Source organism: Fundulus heteroclitus, chromosome 17 (genome assembly GCF_011125445.2).
Source record: "Fundulus heteroclitus isolate FHET01 chromosome 17, MU-UCD_Fhet_4.1, whole genome shotgun sequence".
NCBI classification, from domain to species: domain Eukaryota; kingdom Metazoa; phylum Chordata; class Actinopteri; order Cyprinodontiformes; family Fundulidae; genus Fundulus; species Fundulus heteroclitus.
The window spans coordinates 15,035,376-15,056,440 of record NC_046377.1 but is presented as its reverse complement, the minus strand read 5'-3'; the positions used below and the strand labels follow the sequence as shown (position 1 = coordinate 15,056,440).

The following is a 21,065-nucleotide window of genomic DNA, read 5'->3' as shown; positions in this document are numbered from 1 at the left end:
AACTAGGATGAAGCTTGGCATTGAAATTTCTTATTCTAAATGCCTTAGCTGCCAAGAATTCAATCAGTTGCTCTCCAAAGGGACAAACACTTTGAGAAAAAAGTGACTGAACATAATTCTAACTACAGTCATTTATAAAATATTTGATTTTAAGAAAACAATATACTTGTAGTTTGCTAATTTTTTTTATTCTGCAGATTTAATAGAATGCAAAGATTCATTACCTGGAAACAAGTTCAAACACTGTATCTGATATGGCATAAAGAGACAGAGAAGAGACTGCCAGAAACATGATCATTATCAGTATTAGAATGTAAACTTTTACAGAAAGAGAGCTGTTACAATGCCACATGAAGGCATCCTTATTTACTGGTCAGAAAAGTGTGACAGTGAAGAAACGACAAAACACTCCCCACAAAAACATCTGTAAAAGTGTCACACAGATATACACTTAAGACAAAAATAAATTCATCCATTTTTCTCATCTGTGAGGCTTCACTTACTCTTTTCTAAAATAAAGGAATTTACATCTTTCAACGAGTCTCACATTTCATTAGGGAAGCATTTGTTGAGAAACGGTGTTCACCCCACAAACATTTCCATTCTAGTGAAGGGAAAAGCCGGCGCTGGGATGGAACCTAGCGTTGTGAAGAACATGATTGGCTGAAACACATATTTATTAGTATCATTCACACAGGAAATTTGCTGACAAGATAACATGGGAAATAACAGATTTTAATCAGTGGCGATTGCGCTAGCTTGTAGGGGCTGATTAGGATAAATGGAAAGTAATTATACTATGAAATTTTTAAGCATCACTGAAGCTTGAGGAAAAAAAAAAAATTATGTTCGAGTGGAAGAGAAGCCAGACAGAAGGGATGAAATGTCTAAAAGGAGGAAGAGTGAGTCCATGCTTGTCGTTTAGGTTAATCTTCCCGTCAATGCATCACTTCCTGTCCATGTCGGTCTTTGGAATGGCGTTAACTGAATGGTTGCTTTAGTTTTTTTTATCTCCTTAACGGCGGTAACCGAACTCATCTGCGTCGTCTGCACGGAAATCTCCATAGCGCCAAATGTTGAGCTGATGAGAAGACAAAGACTTTAATCAACCACAAGGAGAGAAACAACCAGATATATAGCAGGGCTAATTCATGCAAACCTAAAGGGGGTTGCCATCTCCCTTTATCTTTTTCTATCCGGTCGTCCTCCAACACCACTCAGTCTATTACTTCTCCTGTTCCATTACCCAGACACTGCATCGCCTCATAAACTGCCACATGCATCCTCTAAATGTCGCAGTTACCACAAAGTGGCTGCAAAAGTGTGCATAGTTATGCAAATGTTATAAAACTACCCCAGCCCTTTGTTTGAATGTGCAACGGTTTCTGTGTAGGATCATTTTTTGTTCTCAGAGGCATGTGCGCTCAGCTGTTAACGCTGTGATTCATAGCTAATTAGCAACTGTGCTAATTAGCGCTAGTTATTAGGATGAATGAAGCCATTTTCCATTTCTCACACTGCTGCCTTTTTGTGCTCCTCCTTGACATCCTGAAAACACAGCCGTGATTCTGATGTAGATGCAGCTCGCTATTACAGTCACCTGACTGTCTTATTGTGGGAACGTGGTGTAGAACCACTCGGTAAATAATAGAGCACTGGAGCGATGTATTGTTAAAGAACTGAAGCTGTAATGATTTACATTATTGAACTACGGCTGTAATGGAAGAGCTCCTACTATAAGACTCCATTCCTTATATAGTTGTAAAGCCATAATGGAAAGAGGAGTGTTTCTCCTCCAAACCAAAACATTCTTAAAACTGTTTTGTAAATCTAAAAAAAATGTTCACATATCGTTAATAAAATGTTACTTATGTCTTGCAAAGATATTGAGGTTTTTACATGACTTTTTTAAACTTCAATGTAGTTCTTTTATGGGGCGGGGGGTGTTATATGATGGCTTAACATTAAGTAAAACTTAACGTATACAGTATGTTTTTATTATAATCTAAACAAAATCTATTGTTGCGCTCGCTGTGTGGTCAGTGAAGTCATGCAGGATTGCCCTGATTTAGATCCAACTATCATCAAGGCTAACCAGCCTTTATGCTGATTATAATGGTTAGTGTCTCTACTGCACGATGCTGCCATCACCATAATTCACAGGAGGGTTCAGACTGATGGGCTGTGTTGGTTTTACACCCAGCATAACTTTTACATGAGGCCAGAAAGTCCAACACTGACCACAGAATCAGCTTCTACTTGCTTTCTGTGTCACCTACATGGCTTGGGGCAAATTTAAGAGCAGCTTTTTTATGGCATCAATAAAATGCATTTAAGCCATTGTATATTACACGGGTTGCACAATATATTGCAAATCTGTCATTATTGTAGCATGACTGTCTGCAATATGCATATTGTGCAGAACTGCCTGGACCGTAATACATTGGGAAAAGGTTGTTTAAGCTGCATAAAACGTTTTAGAAGGAAGAAGTGGGAAAGTTGTAAAATACGACTAAGTTGTTTCATTGCTAAAATATCGAATATTGACAAGAAATAACTTAATAAAACTATTTTTGAGATGGAAATTAGTTTTTTTTCCCAGTAGCTAGATTCCATGTTTGTCTGTGTTTGAAACCCAAGGACATTAACATCATTTATTTCAACACATGTCGTTAGCACATGTCTTCCCAATTCAAATGCATGAAGTGTTTTGAGAGGCATGTATCATTTTGTTTCCCAGCTATGCACATTTTATGTGATGGTCTATTACATAAAATCCATGGGAAAACTTTTAGTCTGTTTCAGAAGATTTCTGAAAAAGGGTAGGAATACTTTTTCAACACACTTCCTGTTAAAAGTTATGAGATAAAAGAAATTTTGACTGTGATTTATTCTTGTTTTATGAGCAAAGTATTTCACAGAGCAATAGTGATGGGAAAGAGGGGGTAAAAAAATAAAATAAAATCAAAAGCTACTTACCCTGGCACTCTTGGCAGATTCTTGACTGTTCAGGTACTCTGTCACCTAGGGTAGAAAGAGATGAGTCATTAGCATACCAGGTCTGATTTTAAGGATTACACTGAACCGATGCAGCCGTTCAACCAGCTCTTCTGCTGGAGACATGTGCTTCCAAGCTCACAGGAGTATTTTTCAAGCTTTTTGTTCACATTTCTGATAGGAAGGGTACATGCTCACTCTCCCTGCAACAGAGGTTGTAAAGAGCCGAGTGTTCTCTGAAGAGCAACAGGATCAAGATAACACACAGACTGGTTATGTCACTGCAGGGAGTGTGGGAAGCACGGCGGAGATTTTGACGTCACCTGATGGCTCACTTTTTAGGGTCATTGCTTTCTGCTGCGTGCTGTGCATCACTTTGCGCTTCATGCAACAACTTAAACCCTCAAAGTCAACTGAGATGAGAGCCTTTCTTAAACCTCTCTAGCCTTGGGCCAACACCTCGTCAGTTTGGTGTAGCAATTTATAATCAAGTGCAGTAGCAGGACGCCATAAGGAAGCCACGAGCTAAAAAGGAGCATGAGCTCCAAATGTGATTTTTATTTTACTGTATGGCTGTGGTAAAATCAGAAATATGACAGAAAATATTCCACTTTCCATTCCAAAGCTCAAACTCCTACACCGGTAAAAACAGTCATGTTCCTGAAATCTACTCCGCTTTGTTTTTGCGTGTAACATAATTTGAAACATTCTCACAATAATACAATGTTAATCACCTATTTTTTGGTATACATTGCAGCCCAAAGAGATTCCAGATACAATTTGCTAAAAGGAGCTTTAGTCTGTACATGATTTCGCGCTACATTTTGCATGCGAGTTACAGACTTTTAGAAACTCAAATTGCAAGAGGTTGCAGTCATTTTTAAGTCAGTTTTTGAACTACAAACACAAAGTTCACTCAGAATTTGTGGAAGATATTTTCCCAGAGGCTAGGCTTTAAATATACAACATCTAAGAAATTATAGAGAAAGATTGATAGATGGGACCAAAAACTAGTTTCCTTTGATACAGTTTCCTTTTTCCAAACCTGGAATCCTGCTGACATACGCATACAGCTGGAATGTCAAATATTACTTATTACAGGATGAGGAGCTTCATCGGATCAAGAGGAGTAAGATAGGGTGGTTTGGGCATGTGATCAGGACACCTACTGAGTGCCTCCCTTTTGAGGTTTTCTGGGCATGTCCCACTGCAGGAGACACACAAGGAGCAAGCTGGAAGGACTATAATCTTTGTCCTGGAAAGACCTTATTAACCCCCCAGAATGAACGGTTATCTCCATGATGACAGCTCACATGGAGAGTAGCAACACAGCAAAGTGGAAAGAGTAGTTTGATTTTTGTAATCTAATCATGATTAATACATGGGCATAATGTACTGAGAATACAGATGTATACCAGAGTTAGAGGAGGAGTGAAGGCCAATGTGCAGAGTTAAGCATATTGAGTGCTTCTGCTAGAACAGCCATTTAGCCTCACTGAATGAACCAGTGATGAGTCATAGAACATAGGGTAGAAGGGGGTGGTGGGTAGAGGATGGAGAGGGAACATTTGCTTAGGTGGATACTCTTCAAAAGGGCGTGAAGACCTTGGAGAGTTTGAATGGCATATCCTCAGAGTTAAGGAGTCCTTTACCATTCCCAGTATCAGACACCATTATCCATGGGGCCTGAACAACTACAGAGTGATAACACAACACAAATCACTGTCCGTCATTTCAGTGTAGCTCTGTAGATGAAATCTGTGTAGCAGATTAAGAATTTGGGCCTTTTTCTGGTTCAACACAAAGGAAATCAGCTATAAAGGAAGAACCCAATCCAATTTTACTTGCTGCAAAGAGGAGACCATGTCACGGATTCAATTGTGCGCTGCATTTTGTAGCTGATTACAGCAGCAGACGAGCTGGCGTGCACTCAAGCACCAAAACAAGCATGCCAGATGTTAAAACAGTCGAGTGGGATGGGGATGGATAGGACTCTGGAGTTTAATTGCTTAGCTAGCTTGTGCACATAGGTTGATTAGATATCTGCACTGCACACGGCACAAGCAAGATAACAGACCTACATCTGGACTGTACAGCGACTCTAAAAGTGTGCATGTGGGTGTGTGAGTGGGGAGGAAAGTGCTGTGCCTGCACAAGGCATCCATCAAAGCCAACTAAAGCACAAAATTTTTTGGAAGAAGGACCGGTATGGCATGTTAGTCCCACCAGGCAGATGTCACCATATGGAGGACCCTACCAATGATATTTCACAGACACAAAAGGCCAGAGATGCCATTTGGGCTCTGTAGGGGGGCTCCCAGAGCCCAAGCAAGGCATGTTTTACAGCCTTTCAAAAGCCACATTTAAAAAAGTTATGCAAAGAAGGGTTGCATCTCTGAAACACATTTCAGAGAGAAAAAGTACAAGAAATGCTCATCTGTCAACAAAATCCATTTAAAATTTTTCCAAACTAATTATAAGTCTCCATGTAAATGCTAAATATTTCGCAACAGATGCAAAGTCAAGAGCACTACATCACAATATGCAAAGATGAAATAGTGGCATATTGAAATGTTCACTCCTCTGGTCGGGGGGGTGCCTTTCTCAGCTCAACCCTCATCTTTCACCATTCTCCACACTCCAGTTCAGTGAACAGAACAGCCAATCAGCCCAACTCTGGATTTCCTCTTTAAAAAAAAAAAACAACAACAACCCAGCACCATGTATTAGGCACCGGATCCATCTTTCACTGCTCTTCTATGGACTCCAGTAGAGATGCGTAATGGCTCATTTATGACTCAAACGCATGCAAAAACCCACCCGGCGTGGCAAAGACAAGGAATTTTTTTCTCATTTAGGAAACAACTGTGGCATGAAATGCACAGGAAGGAAGGGGAATGCAAGATGATGGCAGTGAGGTGTGTGATCCTGAATTTTGTTAAAATGTTCCAGCAAAGTGAGGAAGAAAGTAATAATTAGGAGAACCTGAAGCCGGTTAGTCAGATGAAGCGGAATATTCGGGAGCTACACACTGTTCAAAAGAAAGGGAGCTGAAGGAGGAATAGATGCAGCAATTGTGAAGGGTTTGGGTAGTAGAGAGCAGCTGGTGATGGTGTTTGTCTGGATGACCCAACAGAGCTCCCATATGCAAGACAGATGCCAGTGTGATGAGAAGTGGCCATAGACACAGGCAGTTTGGTTAAAGCTGTAACTGCATATTTAAGACTGCTCCCTGATGGGTTTCATTTTTTCCCCGTTTATTTAACACACACAACTGCAGATTCCACCGTTTTCAGTCCGTTGCTTCATTAGTTCCTATTTAACTGTATTACGCTGAGCTGATCTCATTGACACGCTTAGGGAAAAATATCTGCATAAATACCACCAGTCTGATTTAGTGTACGCAGGTAACTGACAGAGGACTAAATGTGCGACTGTGTGTTAGTGCGAGGCTTTTGGTGAGCTGAACGACAGGTGGTGTGGGCCCGCCGCTTTGGCACCACTTGGTTTGTATGACTGGCTGTGAATCTGAAAGAGCGAGCAGAGCGCTGGCCCTCGTGCCGTGTCCAGGTGGTGTTCTGGTAAACGTGGTGTGAAAGTGATGGACATAATGATGATGATGAGCTAACGCTGCACGTCTTTAACAGGTTAAGTCCATCCGGTGCGTAGGTAAGCTGCCTCTTTATTCATTGATTTCAAAGCTTGTGAGAATTGTAGAGTAAAAATGTTGTTTTGGATAAAGAGCATTGAAGAAGCTAATTATTTATTAAAGGTTTGTGTACTTCTTGACTAAGAAGTCACCCAAGTGGAAACGGGGCAATAAGACTAAGGCTATGTATGCTAAGCTTTTCTAATCAGTAATTATAAGAAGGGTAATTTAAGGAAATTTCCATTTTTATTATTTTTAGGGTTCCAGTAAATTGTTCTGGTCAAAATACCAGAATGTTTCAGACTCAAATCTATAGTTTTCCATAGATTTTTGCATAGATGCACAAACAGGAAGGAATAAATGATGAAATAATCTTTATGGGAAGGATGGAGGGGTGGATGGAAGGAAGAATAAAGAATGAACAGACAAATTGATTAAAGAATAGACAAAATACCAGATACATTTCAATAATAGGATAGGAAATAAAGGAAGGGTGAGTAGTTAGAAAGGAGGATGGAGAGATACATGAAGAATATATGAGAATGAAGTTTGTAAACTCAAATATTTTCTCATGCATCATTTCCTTTCTCCATACTTGAAGGGAAAACACTGGAATCGGATTCCATACTCTTGACTGAATAGATCTGTTGGTAATGCATCCCGTTTTGTTCTCACATGCAATCTCAGACACTCTCTGGCTGCACCGAGAGCAGAAAACCACACAAAAAAGTCATCATCAGAGCATGTACTGAAACATAACGGCTTTTATGTTTTTAGCCCACACTGTTTCAAGTTGAGTGTACTTGGCTGAGAGACCGTCCTAAGAGACTTCTCTCGTTCGACATGCCCATGCATGAATACTGCATGGCAAACAGAGAGGAGGCCAGGCTTTTTTTTTGGGAGGGGGGAGTCTCTTCAGACTTGTCATCTTACAAGTGGTTTGATGGAGAGGAGTTGGTCTTGTAAGCACCATAGCTAACCAGAGAGAGAACCTTTGAAGGCATGTCATGGCCGAGTGGGCCAAGGGATTCCCCAAGCATACATCGACATGTTGACTGTAAAGTATAATCTATTAGGCTGACCACAATAATTGGTCGATACATGATTTCAAGCTACAATCTCAAAACAGTCATGGGGTTAGAGGGTCTCCTTCAGTGTCAAATGAGACAGTCTAAACCATAGAAGAACATTATTAGGTGACAAAACCAGGTTTCCATTTCAAGCTGTAAGACAAACTTGGTAAAAATAAAATTGCGTAAAAACAGAAATTAGTGGAAGCCCTAATCAAGATTTACTATAATTATATTAGAAAACACATTGCCTAAAAAATGACAAGTATTTTGTTAAATATAGGCAACAACTTTTGCTCAAGTTAGGACAATCTACTTGTATAATGCTTATTTTTTCTAATAAAACATAAGAACTAAATGCACATCTTATGTATGAGTGTCAGTGCCACCGGTCTGAAGCAAGCTGGGATTACTTCCTGTCGCCTGCTGGTTATCCCCCCTTCCAGCATGGCTGTCGGAGGAGATCAGACGCTTTGGTGGGAACTAACATGACAAGCCCACCAGCATGGGTTCATACAGTTAAGAGGTCACACTCATGTAACACATGTGCACTTACAAAACATGTAAGAAAGTATACTGTCCATTTCTCTTCCAAAGGCACCTTGTAATTTTAAAGAAGGGTAAAGTTTAATTTAAATCTTAAAATTTGCATTTTGCTCACCAGATTAAAAAAAGACAAGTTTGATGAACCTACATTCTGGGAACGATGGCATTCAGGCATTTCTGTGTAACACCATGGAAGATGAGATAGACATGTCAGAAGGGCCCTCAGAACAACGATAGCAGGAGGAGGTGAACCGCTGAGCGAGGGCGTGTGTACGGCTGTGCAGTCAATAATGTCGGGGTAGGAAATGTCCAGTAAAAGACCCCATCTCCAACTCTTCTTGTAAATTAGGTATTGAGCCATCGGTGGGGAGAAGACATGCTGTCACACAGCTGTAGCGCGCAGTGGGTATAAATGTCTGGAAGCGCAGTTGAAAAGCGAAGGCGGCAACCTGAAAACAAATAGTTGAGTGATGTTTCCGGAAAATGACTGAAAGCCATTTATAAATGCCATGGAGGAAAACTTTTGGGCTTAAATTTTATGATTAGAATGTTATGTATAGCCATTTGTGTTTTTTCTTTAAATTAGCAGTGATTAACTGGGGTATAACCAGGTTTTGTGATTTCAAAAACATTATTTCTTGTCTAACCTAAAACAGTGTCACCAAACGCTATCCAGGTACTCTCAACATCTAATTTCACCTATAGAAACAAGATGAGGCTATTGTGTGCCACAGATACGAGCCATGTCTACGCTGGAGACTCTTATTTTGAAGCATGAGAGAGAATTTATACAGAAAATAATTTGGCATTTTGGGTACCTCATAGAAAAAAGATTACAGTAACGTTAGATAAATGATTTGTAAGCAATCTGTCTCTGTATCTCTACTGACCAGCTTTTAATGTTGATGGCGTTGGCCTCTGCTTTACAGTAATCTACCAGCTATGTTAAGGGGCAGAAGTGTATATATTTCACAATAGGATTCTTAAGTTTTCTCAAATATATTGCTTAAACCTGGTCTTACCTCTTTCTTATGAAACCTGTACCACCCCTCATGTTTAATTCAATCCCTTTTCTTTTGTTCATTAAAATGCGTGTTTATAACTACGAGGGTCAGCACCACAATTACGCTGTGGTTGGGGACCACTAATGAGCAATAACACCTGGGCTACATGGAGAAGATTGCCCAACATGCCTCAGTTCGCCGCCGTGTATCTTACGGGAAGCAGCTCCAAAGCTCCCATGTGGCATACAATCAGTGTCGTAGGTTGTTCTTTAGCACAACCTTAGCAGTGGACGCAAAGATACAAAGCCTCCTTTTCAGTATGGTTAATGTGCCAAACTGCAGAATTGTGCTTTGATAAATGGAACGAGCCATCCCAGGAGGCATCCTGTGCGTGAGCCTCTTCGCTTATTTCCTGTATGGATTCCCCACATCCAGCCACACAGCTCAATCTTCAGCTACACTCCCAAACTCCATTAACACAATTACCCTGCTGTGCCATTAACTACTGTGGGGGATCTAACTGGGAACTTTAAAAAGAACCACATGAGGCTGCCTGTGGACAAAAAAACATGCATAAATAAACATTTTCTGTGGGCCTACAACATTAGAGTGCTGCTCAACAATATAGGTAGAGGAAAAAAATAAAAATAAATACAACTATATTTCCCAATGGGCTTTCTGGGTAATTAAAGATTCCTAGAGTCATCTGTCACTCTCACACTTAGGAAGCTACCTCACAGCTGTTTTCCCCACAGTCTACCTTCTGCTGACACAATCCAACACACCACCTCTCACTAAAGGTCTCATACGGGTGTTCAGATACATTAGTTTAGATTATAACCGTTGTCACTATGTCTTAATCTAGTATTCAGAGTCAGTTTAGAAATGAGGCCTGGATTGATACTGCAGAAGTGGGTGCTGGTGATTTACAATAACTGCACCAGCAGAAAAGTGACAGACACGTCTGTATTTGTAATTGACTTGTGATTAGCAAACCGGAGATTATTAGCTTGTAACGCTTAATGAACTTTGCGGGCTAGCACCAGTGTCAGTTAGCTGAGGTGACTGGACAAGACAGCGAGTACCAAGTGGCCTGCCACAGTTTGAGTCACTCATGTCGCTAGCAGCTGCTGACAGAAAACACTGGTGAAAAGCAGCCGAGCACAACAGATAGTGCTGCTAACCACACAGCCATCTTCCACTTGAGCTGCCATGACAGACTCATTACATCTTGGACAAAGAAATATCAGGTCTGGGTGCAGATTTCTGTGCACTGGTCAAAAATAGCTGCTGCAGGCGCTTTTTTGCAACCAATCGGGCAGAAAGAAAAATGTATTTCAGGTCTATTTCTAATTCAGTTGAGCCTGGCACCTTTTTGTTGAGGAAACACGCGCCGTTCATGTCTTGCAACTCTAACATCGCTTTAAATAGTAAAGGAGGCATTATAACATTATCAGCAGAAGTCTCACAGGGCAACATCAGCTGATGCAAGCTGCAAATAATCACACATAACAGCATTTTAAATCAGAGCTCATTATCAGGCTGCTGCCAGGTCTGATCTGAGCAGCTCTCCACTTTAATTCCTGGGGATTATTACTCATCATGACATAGCACTGAAAGACAAAATGCAAATTAGAACACGCAAAAGCCAAACAAGCTCCCTTCCAGATGCTGTGCAGATCACTCGCTGTTGCTCGGTTTAGATAAAATGAATACCAAAGGCCTTTAAAAAAAAAAAAAAAAAACCTGAGAAAACATGGTCAAGGAAGGGGAATGGAATGGACTTTTTCTGTTTAGATAAAGCCAGTATGACACATAGAAAAGCAATTATAGGCACCAGAAGAAGAAAAAAAAGGCAAATACAAGAACAATCGAGTGATTAAAATATGGAGAAGGAAGGTAAGATGATTCAACTGATGAATAGAATACTGTGTCTTGCAAATGTCCATTTTACGATAGACCAAACAAAGTAATTGCAAAGTGGAAGGGGATGGATTCCTGGTTTCCACATTTCTTTGCAAATAAAAATCTGAAGCTATCAACACTGACCAGCTGGAGACTAGCCTTCCCACAGCATAACACTGCCACCACCAAGTTCCACAGCAAGCATAGTTCAAGGAGATGTGCATACTGATTTGCAGCATTTAGTGATTTGTATCTAGGCTAGAAGGTTCCATTTTAGTCTCCAGATAACCAGAGCGCCTTCTCATTGCTCTTAGATGAAAGCCAGATGTGTTCAGTGTAAGGTTGTCACAAAACTAAAATCAGCAGAGAAACGTTGTGCCATCTGCCGGCAGTATCATGAAAATATCAGAAAACCAGTGGGCAGAGAAAGGCTAGTAGACAGTCCTACAATGCTGCGCAGTAAATGGACAGCTTGCCGTGGTTGAAGACCAACCCCATCTACAGGTTTAGCATTACTTGACCCTCTTTTCCCACCTCCGCTGGGCGTTGCTAACTGATTCGGCTCCATTGCTTCTCTTTGTTTACTCATCACTTTCATGCACAACATCATAGTCCTGGGTTCCAAGTCATTTTGGTATAGTAAATATACACAATATAGTTTTGTTTACTAGCCTCCAATGCCTTACAACTAAACAGAAGTAATGATGGGAGGGAGTGGAAAGGGCAGTTGCTTTCTTTTGTTGATTCACTATTTCGTAGCTGACTCAGCTGTCACCTGATTAAAATTTTCTTACAATAATTTATATCACAGTAGAACGAACATAAGGTTGCGTGGTAGCTAGCAATAGTTTATTTTGTCAAAGAGGTTTACTACTTCACTGTTGCAGATACAGGAGCTTTACTCCCCATTTTAAGTTGCTCTCTAACAATCTCATAGTGTCAGCTTGTAATGTTAGATTGGTATTACTGAGGTTTTCATTTTCTTTCCTCCTTATAAACTGAAGAGAGTCACTTATGTTCTTTTTTTTTCCCAGTTGTACTCGCCATGATGGCAGAGTTTAAAACTTCCAGCAGCAGCTCCTTGTTTTGTTTGGGTGAACGACTGCAGAGAGGGGAGGGGGTGAGTTGCTCTGTTATTGCAGCATTGCTGCTGGAAAAAGTTCTCCAGTTTGATAAAATCAGAATGGGTCAGTTTATATTGAATGTGATGCAAATGGGTATCTTTGATTAATAATTTTTTTTAGTACTGATTAGATCCAAATAATGATTATTTTAAACCCTAGTTGAGTGCAAGATTAATGGATGTACTGTCAACATCTGCACGTCCTCAATACTTACAATGCACATCTTGGTAGCATTTCTTAATTTCCTGAACTCGCCTGTCCATTTGTATTAGTAAGTTCACAGTTTAGCCAAATCTCTATATTTAGGTGTTAGATTGAGCAGTGATCCATGAGATGTTTAAAGCGTTTTGGCATATTGCCAATGTTTTGAGAATTTATAAAGCCTGGACTGAGAGGCTCAGCTCATCTACTCCTCCTGAGGAGGGAAAGCAGAGTTTGTTAAGGATGGGTACTAAATGTAATATTTTTACATTTATATTTTACATTTAGTAAACTAAATGTAATATTTTTACCATTAATTAAAAAAATAATAATCAATGCCTACCTAATTATATATTTGTCAGATTTTGTACTAAAGGGAAGAAAAAAAAAGTCTTGCACCAACTCATAAATAGCAGTTGCCATCAGGGGCAATCAGACCAAATGACATGGTTGACACTGCTCTAAATCTGGCAGCCTGAGGCAACTATTACTGAGTTGCTGAGCTTTGCTAACAGCTCATTTATGACACCAACATGCTGATTACATGTAGCGGTGGCGGACACGTTGCATGGCAGCCACTCTACCTGGCAAGCCAAAGAGTACAGTAGGCTTAGAAAGAAACAACCCACTGCATTAGCAGATGCATGATGCAACAGGACAACACTGATGTATTTATGAGAATATAGTTTTGGGGAAGAATTGGTACAAGCCTCATTGCAAATCAGAACTACAACAGCCTTTAATTTAATCTACATATTCCTTCTGATTTTAGTGTTGTCCCTCTGATTAGCAGTTGACATTACCCTGAAATTGTAATCTGAAGCCCCATATAGAACACAATCTGTACACAAAGATGTATGAAAGAATAAACTTTATACCTTGATAAAGAGCGTGAGTCCACAAAAAGTGCATTTTATTGCATTTTATGTAATAGAGAAGCACAGAAAGGAGCTGGTTACTTAAATCAGCACTTGATCAATGAAAGTCTGTGGAGAAACTAAACAATATGGTCTTATTTCCACTCAGTGAGCATATGATACCCACCAACACCACTCTTCAGTGTCTAAGTTGTTACTGTAGGAAGAACACTTAATGTTTGCCATTTTCAGTTTCAGTAATTTGTTAAATAAATAAAGTCCAAGCTAGGACAAAACTCTAAACTGCTAAAACCCTAAAGTCTTTTCTACAGAGATATCTGCAGGGAATGAGACGCTAACAGGATGGCTTAACTTTTGACAGCTAAGTTTATTTTATTTATTTAATATTTAGCAATAATAATTTAGCAAAATCTAAAATGTCGACGAGCTTTCAGCAATCTAATAGCTAAAGGATCAACATTCTCTAGAGCAAGGGATTCCAAACTTTTCAGCCTGAGACCAATTTTGGTGGCTGGGATTTTTTTCCTTTTTTTGGGTAAAAACATTCTGAGAATAAAGTAGTATTTTTATTAGAACCCTTAGAAAAAAGTGCAACCTTCCTCCTGCCTTAAAATGAGGAATGCTTAACATCTTGTAAAGATATACTCTGGTATTGGTTTCAAAAATAAAGAAATCCAAAATCTTTTTAGCACATTAGCAACAAATCATCCCGACCTCCAGAGAGGTCCCGACCCCTGCTTTGGAAACCCCTGCTCTAGAGAACAGACAAAGAAATCTTACAATTACTAATGCTTATTAATAACATAAGATGCAGAAACAATGTTACTATTTCAACCTCAATAAAAAATTGGTTTAATTATAATGTTAGTAAAACCCTGTTTCATGACTACTTCTTTCTCACACATGGTAACATCCCTACTTATAAAAAAAATAAAAATAGTCATTGGTTGCTCACTGCAGAGGGGCTAGAATTGTTTTTACTTTGCCAAAAATGTCTCTTGTCAGGTCAGAAATAAAGTGAAACTGAAGAAAAACCATTCAGTTCATCCCTTCAGCTCTTTTTGTAATCAACTGTTAATTGCTCTGATATCTTTTGTGACAAAGATCCTAAATTTGCAGCTTCAGAAAATGTAGACAATATAATAAATATGTATGAGAGAATAACAAAATGATTTGGTGACATTAAATCAGCCTATTTGGATACATTTTTTATATTGGTAATAGTATTTGCTTTTCATCTGTTTCCTCCTCTGTATCATCTTTTAATTCTACTTACTTTCCCAATAAAAATCTGCTGCAGGCATTAAACCATAACTGCGTGCCCCTCTCTGGGTAAAAATGCGACGCAGCAGCCGCCCATATGGTGTGCATCATGAGCATCTACTAAAGCACAGCTTTAGGTGGAAATGCAATTGAAAAAGAAATAAACTCCAAATGGATGAATATCCCCCTTCCTGCTTTCTCTCTCTTGGGACAATGCCACCCTCAAAGACTGGTGTTAACCTTCAGTGCACTTATGACTGACTATTAATGGCTGCTCAAGTGCCAATGAACATTACAGCCCATCTGTTATATAATGCTTCAGAACTTGAGTACAGATTACAGTGACCATGTTCCAATCCCCAGGATTGGAGGGAGAACAGAGACACAATAGATGAGATAGGAGGGACAAATTTCACTTTTACATGTAGCTTGATAGTCTGGGCGAGTGGATAAAGGGGGAGGGGTGTGAACGAGAGTTCAAAAGGAGGTTTGCCTACTGTACTACCGAAGGCTAAACGAGATGAAAAAGGAGGCACTGATCCAGGTGGCTACAGAATGTTATATCTTAAAACATTTTTTGGCTGTTGCTCCTGCGGGGCAGTATTTTTTGTTGTCTCACCAGCAGCAGGAGTCGTGGCACTCATGAATCTCTAAGCCGGCGTGCACCTTGTAAACAAATGACTTCACACCAAACACAGGTACGGTAGATCAAAGCTGCAACCATTTACTAAAGCAGCCGCTCTAGCCGTAAATTCAGCCAGCTGACACCGTAAACAATAGCTTATCTATAGCAGTTCATCACTTGTTTCCATATTTATGTTTTTGCCACATATCTAAAAAAGTTGAATACGTGCGGCATGTCTTAGGCACATGCATATCTTAGATTGTACAAAGGGGTGGGGGTGGGGGGGTGGGGTATGAATAAGATACAAAAGTAGTCTGATCACACTTCTGCTCATTGTTCCAAGCACGACAGGTGGAAGATCTTAATGATGCCCAGAGCCTCAACTCAGACTGTATGTGGAGTAAGAGATTTACTTTAACACAAACGTATAAGCACTTTGGCAACACTGCTGCTTGTTAAGCTTCCTCCAGATCAAAATATCAGGCTGTAGCCAGCAAGGAGGGGGCATATGCGCATGGAGAAACAGCTGTTACATACTAAACAGGAACCATTAGATCTAACAAAACCTAAATCTGTGTGCAGTCTATAAGCCTATTAGTTGAATAGCTGGGAGGTTTTAATCACTGACGTTCGTCTGTAGGGTCCATTATCCCAAGGCTGAATTATGGTCTCCGGCTCGTCTGTGGAGGTCGGACGTCAGAATACTCTAACAACAATGTGTACACTGAGGTGGGAAGTAAAACCTTATGGACACCTGTGTACCAACTTTAGACTTTGATTACTATACCTGGTTGCTATTTTGTAAGAACCTTCGCACTTTGTTGAATCATTTGACCATTTATTTCTGCATTTCATTTTCAGATGAAGGATAGTGACTAATACTATGGCTGTGCAGGAGCAGTAATTGCAGCAGGAGTACATATCTTCCATTTGCTTTATCTTTCATGTACAGAGCAGCTTTGAGTCTGCAGGGGGAATTAGCATAATGAGAGAAAGTAAATGAAGTAAATGAGCAAAGCTTCACGGTTTGGCAAAATGACCACCATCTGAGACACTGTGTTGAGGTGTTTTAATGTACACAGGTTCAGTCAGAGGTTTACATGCAGTCATAATGGGCAGGAGTGTGCCATTCTGAGATTTTAATAATGCAGTAACAGGTTCTTTTCTAAGGTTGAATTATTACACAAACATTTCAATGATCTTTTTTAGAAATATGAATTAGGCAGATAAAGGAGACAAAAACGTAGCCACTGGGCCATAACAACATAATATTTGGAGGCTTTTAAATCGAAGAATACTGCCAAAGCTTCTGACAAAGAGGGTAGAAAAATGCAGGAGGAATACCTCCAAATTCTTCCCTTTAACGTACATCTATAGCCAGATGGGAAAAGCTTGGACATAATAAAGATCAAAACTGGTTTGGGAAGGGGGAAAAATCTGGTTTGCATAGCACTGTTGGAATTGGGACCAACCATTTTGTAAATGTATGGACTAGGCCTTAAGCTGGGTCCTTGCCAGAAAACACCCAAAATGAGCTCTACAATTTCTGATATGTCTAGATTGGTACAAAATGTGTGTTGTTTCTCTGGAACTTGTTTAAAGACATTTCAACAGAAAAAAAATTTAAAAATAAAATAATGGGGTACTGTGTATATTTTAAAGCCTTTGTTTGTCAAAAATCAAAGAAGTTGTTTGAATGTAATAATTTTACCCTGAAAGAACAGCAACTTCAATTTATCAATGAAAGCTCAAAAATCAATAAGATTGCATAAATGCACTGAAGATTACAGAAAGCAACTGTATGTTACAGTGGATTGGCAGGGTTAGGTGGCATGACCTCTATGCCATTGGTTCCCAAACGGTGTGCCGTGAGATTTTGTGGCAACCATACATTTGTAATAATCTTGGTAATATAAAACTACACAAAAATGATTAGTTTTAATGTATGTAAGTACACATTAGCAAATTCTATACCTAAAACAATTATTTAAAAAAAAAAAATCCTCAAACATGGCCCCATCTTTCATCGTTCATGATGGTGCGCTGGTGGGGATTATAAGAGACTTCACAGACTGTAGGACAACATTAAAACAGATAAAGAGGCAAATTGGGGCGCTTTCTTGTGCGGAGCAAACCCCCCCACCACCGAAAGAAAGAGGGGGGACTGTCAGCAGACAGTATCATGAAAGTTATCTCTCTTATGGCTTCAGTTAGACTGGGGATGTCAACTGTCCTCAGCCCGAGTGCGTCCTCTGTCGGGAGAAGTCAGCTAATGAGAACATGGTTCCAAGCAAGCTCAAGAGGCACTTGGAAACCAAACATCCATTCCATGTTGAGAGAAACTTGGCCTATTTTAAAAGGGCGCAGGATTTGAACCAGAGGCAGCAAGTCAGTTTGTTGGATTGTGTGAAAGTGCCTGAAAAGGCAATAGAGGCTAGTTACATGCTAGCGGAGCTTATTGCAAAGCAGAAGAATGGATGACATGTCACAAAACATTCATTGAGCAACAATTTGACAGAAACTGCAGGTGAGTGGCAGATTTTTCCTACAAATAGAGGAATCTACTGACATAAGTGGGGTGGACCAACTTGTCAGATATTTTGATGGTGACTATCAAGGAGACTTTTTTTCTTCTGCAAAGAAATGGAAGCCCATACTATGGGAGAAGAAATATTCAGGGTAACTAATAACTAAAGGAAAACAGTCTGACCTGGAATTACCTCAAATAAGTAGCAAAAATATTCAAATGAGGTATTCAAATATATTAAAATGATGCCATGTGGACATATCCGTCACCTCCTTCATAACTGACTTCTACAGTTAAGGGTGAGCTCTGATTGGAATCAACATCAGTTTGTATAACAGGGCCTGAAAGGAAGAAAACAGCAGCCTAGAAAAGAAGAAACTAAAGGGTCCGTCTTCGCAGGCATCCTTTCCATCATCTTGTCACGCAAAGCTATAAACAATTTCAGGCTGTCCGTTGCAAATGCAAGCACTTTTACTTTGACATGTTTAACTGCCCTGCTATATTACAAACTGCAGCAGCTGTTAGAGAAGCCTGTCATGACGCACTCGCTCAATACCATTCTGACTGCAAGGACTTTGTTGTCTATCAATATTTTACAAACACCAAAACGAAAAGGCACGTAAAATAATACACATATAAGAGAGCTAACATTTAATCAGCGCCGATGTCGAGTCAGAAGAGTGAAACATCGATCCATGCAGTGCATCTTAAAGTGTCCTGAGCTGCTCTTCTCAGCCAAGCAGCTTTAACTGTTTCAGAGATCGTCGTTTTTAACACTCACCATTTTCTGCAGGTGCTTCTCCTTGCGGACGTCCACCATGACCAGGCCCTCTTTGACCAAGCCCAAGCCTACGTCATCCTTGGTGTCTCCAAACTGTATTGTGACGTACGGGCAGGTGGCACCCGAGTACTCCACGTTCAGCAGGCATTGGCTGTTCTGGATGTCCCGCACCACGCAGTCCACCACATCAGCACGAGCATCATCCTGAAGAAAGTAGGGGAAAGGGGAGAAGCAGGAATAATTAGTGCATTTATTCCTGATTCACAGTCTGAGCTAATATTAAGTAGTTGATACAATCTTTTCAATATGGAATAGTCTTTCAGGCTCAAATGTCTATAGCTATCATTCATTTTTGTCCATTTTGAAGCATAACTCCAAAACGTCGCTGAATTTACATCAAATTATTCTACAATGTCCGGCTTTACATAAATGGTAAATGGACTGAACTTATATAGCGCCTTTCTAGTCATGCTGACTACCCAAAGCGCTGTAAACTATAGCCACATTCACCTAACCTCTCACTAACACGCACACATTTACACACAGAGATGCAGCTCGGTAGGCAATTTAAGGTTAGGTGCCTTGCCCAGGGGCACATCGACATGTGGCAAGGGGAAGCCACAACCTTCTGATTGGCAGACGACTACTCAACCTATCAAGCCATCAAGTCGCCCTAAGCTCAATGTACATAAGAAACCTGCACAAAAACAAAAAACAAAATAGATGGACCTTTACCGTAATTTCCGGATGATAAGGTGCACTTAAAATCCTACAGGTTACAGGAAATATTATGATTCTCACACTCTTCTACTGGTCAATAAAAGTTCAACATGGCTCCTCATGGTAAACATCTCTGAACATCTGGGGGAAAAATGTCGCTCTACATGAATATGGAAGATTGCGAACAACCTGAAACTGAGCTGCAGCCTGGTGGCCGAGACCACGCATGACACCTTCCTGAAGCAGACCACAGTCCCCTCCTTTCAGAAACTGGGCCAAGAGGCAGTATTCCAACATCACAATGCCCCCACCCGCACCTCTGAGATGACCACTGCACTGCCATGGAAACAGTGGGTAGAGGTGTTGCACAGGGCAAGCCTTACTCCAGACCTAAACCCTACTGAGCATCTGTGGGGAATCATCAAACAAGGTGGAAGAGCGTGAGGTCTCCATCATCCACCAGCTCAATCAGGATGTCATGGAGAGGAGTCCAGTGGCAAACCGTGAAGTTCTAATGAACCCCATGCTCAAGAGATTTAAGGCAGTGCTAGAAAATTACAGTGGTTGCACAAAATATTGACACTATGGGCACGATTTGGACATTTTCACTTAGGGATGTACTCCCTTTTGTTGCTAGTGGTTTAAGACATTTGTGGTTGTGTGTTGAGTTAATTTGAGTTGACAGCAGATATAAAGTTGTGCATTGACAACATTAAATATCATCTAGATGGCATATCCTCAGTGTTGTACCATGTAAAGATATAAGGGGGATAATCACTTTTATGATGTACTGTATAGAAAGATGATTGGTTGGATGGACAAAAACAAGGAATAAATGGATATATGGAAAAAAGAGATACAAGAGCTGTGTAATGATGGATGGAAATCAGATGGACAGATCAGGGCGTAGAGAGTCTGTAAATACAAATGTTTTTCCTTTTCCAGAACATAGTGACATTAAACTATAATTTGCCAGATTGCCTGGAAACACTGGGATGCCAACATATTTAAATTAAATAAGGAAAAAAAAAAATCACATGTGATTAGGTGTACATTAAATCCCAACTCTCAGTTTCTTCATCGACAGGACATCTTCCAACGCTGCTCCCATCTTCGTTTTTCCTCCATTGCCCCACCCTCTCCTTTCCTAACCTTTTCAACTCTTAAAATCCACCATTTAACTGAACACACGGAGAAGACTGTAGTGAGACGGCTGCAACAAAATCTTGACACCCTGTCCTTCAGCAGTCAGGGTAAAAAAATGACACCAAAAGGGAGTCGGCACCTTCAAAAAGTAAGAAGCTGATTTAGAAAAATAAATAAATCAGCTCCTGGCCACTAACCATCTCTCTCCTACACCATCTATCTCCTTGCTACCCTTCTTTCTCGCCCTGGTCTCGTCTCCATGGTAACCCCCTTCCAGCTAGCCACCCTTGGGCATCTGTGCGTCTGGTGTATGTGTGCGCGAGCAAGTGTGGGCAGGGAGGCTTGTTCGAGGAACAAAACTAGGAGGGCCTTTTTTTGTCCCCTTGTCTCCCCCCAGGTCAACTTGTCACAGTCGCTGCGGGGAAGCTCGGGGCAAGAGCGAGACGACTGCAGATGAAGAATGGAACAATGCTTGTGAAAAGACAATAGAAAATTGATAAGAGCCTTTCAGTGTCTTCATCTTCTCTGTTCTCAGTGTGTGAGATCAGAGCGCTTTGATGAGGGTGGCGATGTTCGTGAACACGTACGCATGGACGGGTGCGGCAAAATAGACTGACAAAAATATTTGG

At 40.4% G+C, this 21,065-nt stretch overlaps 1 protein-coding gene across 1 annotated transcript in view; it reads right to left on the bottom strand.

Moving 5' to 3' along the window:
* Window positions 1-169: 169 nt before the first annotated feature.
* snd1 (staphylococcal nuclease and tudor domain containing 1) overlaps window positions 170-21,065 on the bottom strand; it is a 229,366-nt gene continuing 208,470 nt past the window's right edge. Inside the window, exons 22-24 of the mRNA XM_012869710.3 lie at window positions 18,571-18,774; window positions 2,980-3,024; window positions 170-1,081 (exon numbers count right to left, since the gene is read on the bottom strand). Of these exons, the coding sequence (XP_012725164.2) occupies window positions 1,016-1,081; window positions 2,980-3,024; window positions 18,571-18,774 (315 nt within the window). The 3' untranslated portion in view covers window positions 170-1,015. The remainder of the gene's footprint in view (window positions 1,082-2,979; window positions 3,025-18,570; window positions 18,775-21,065) is intronic.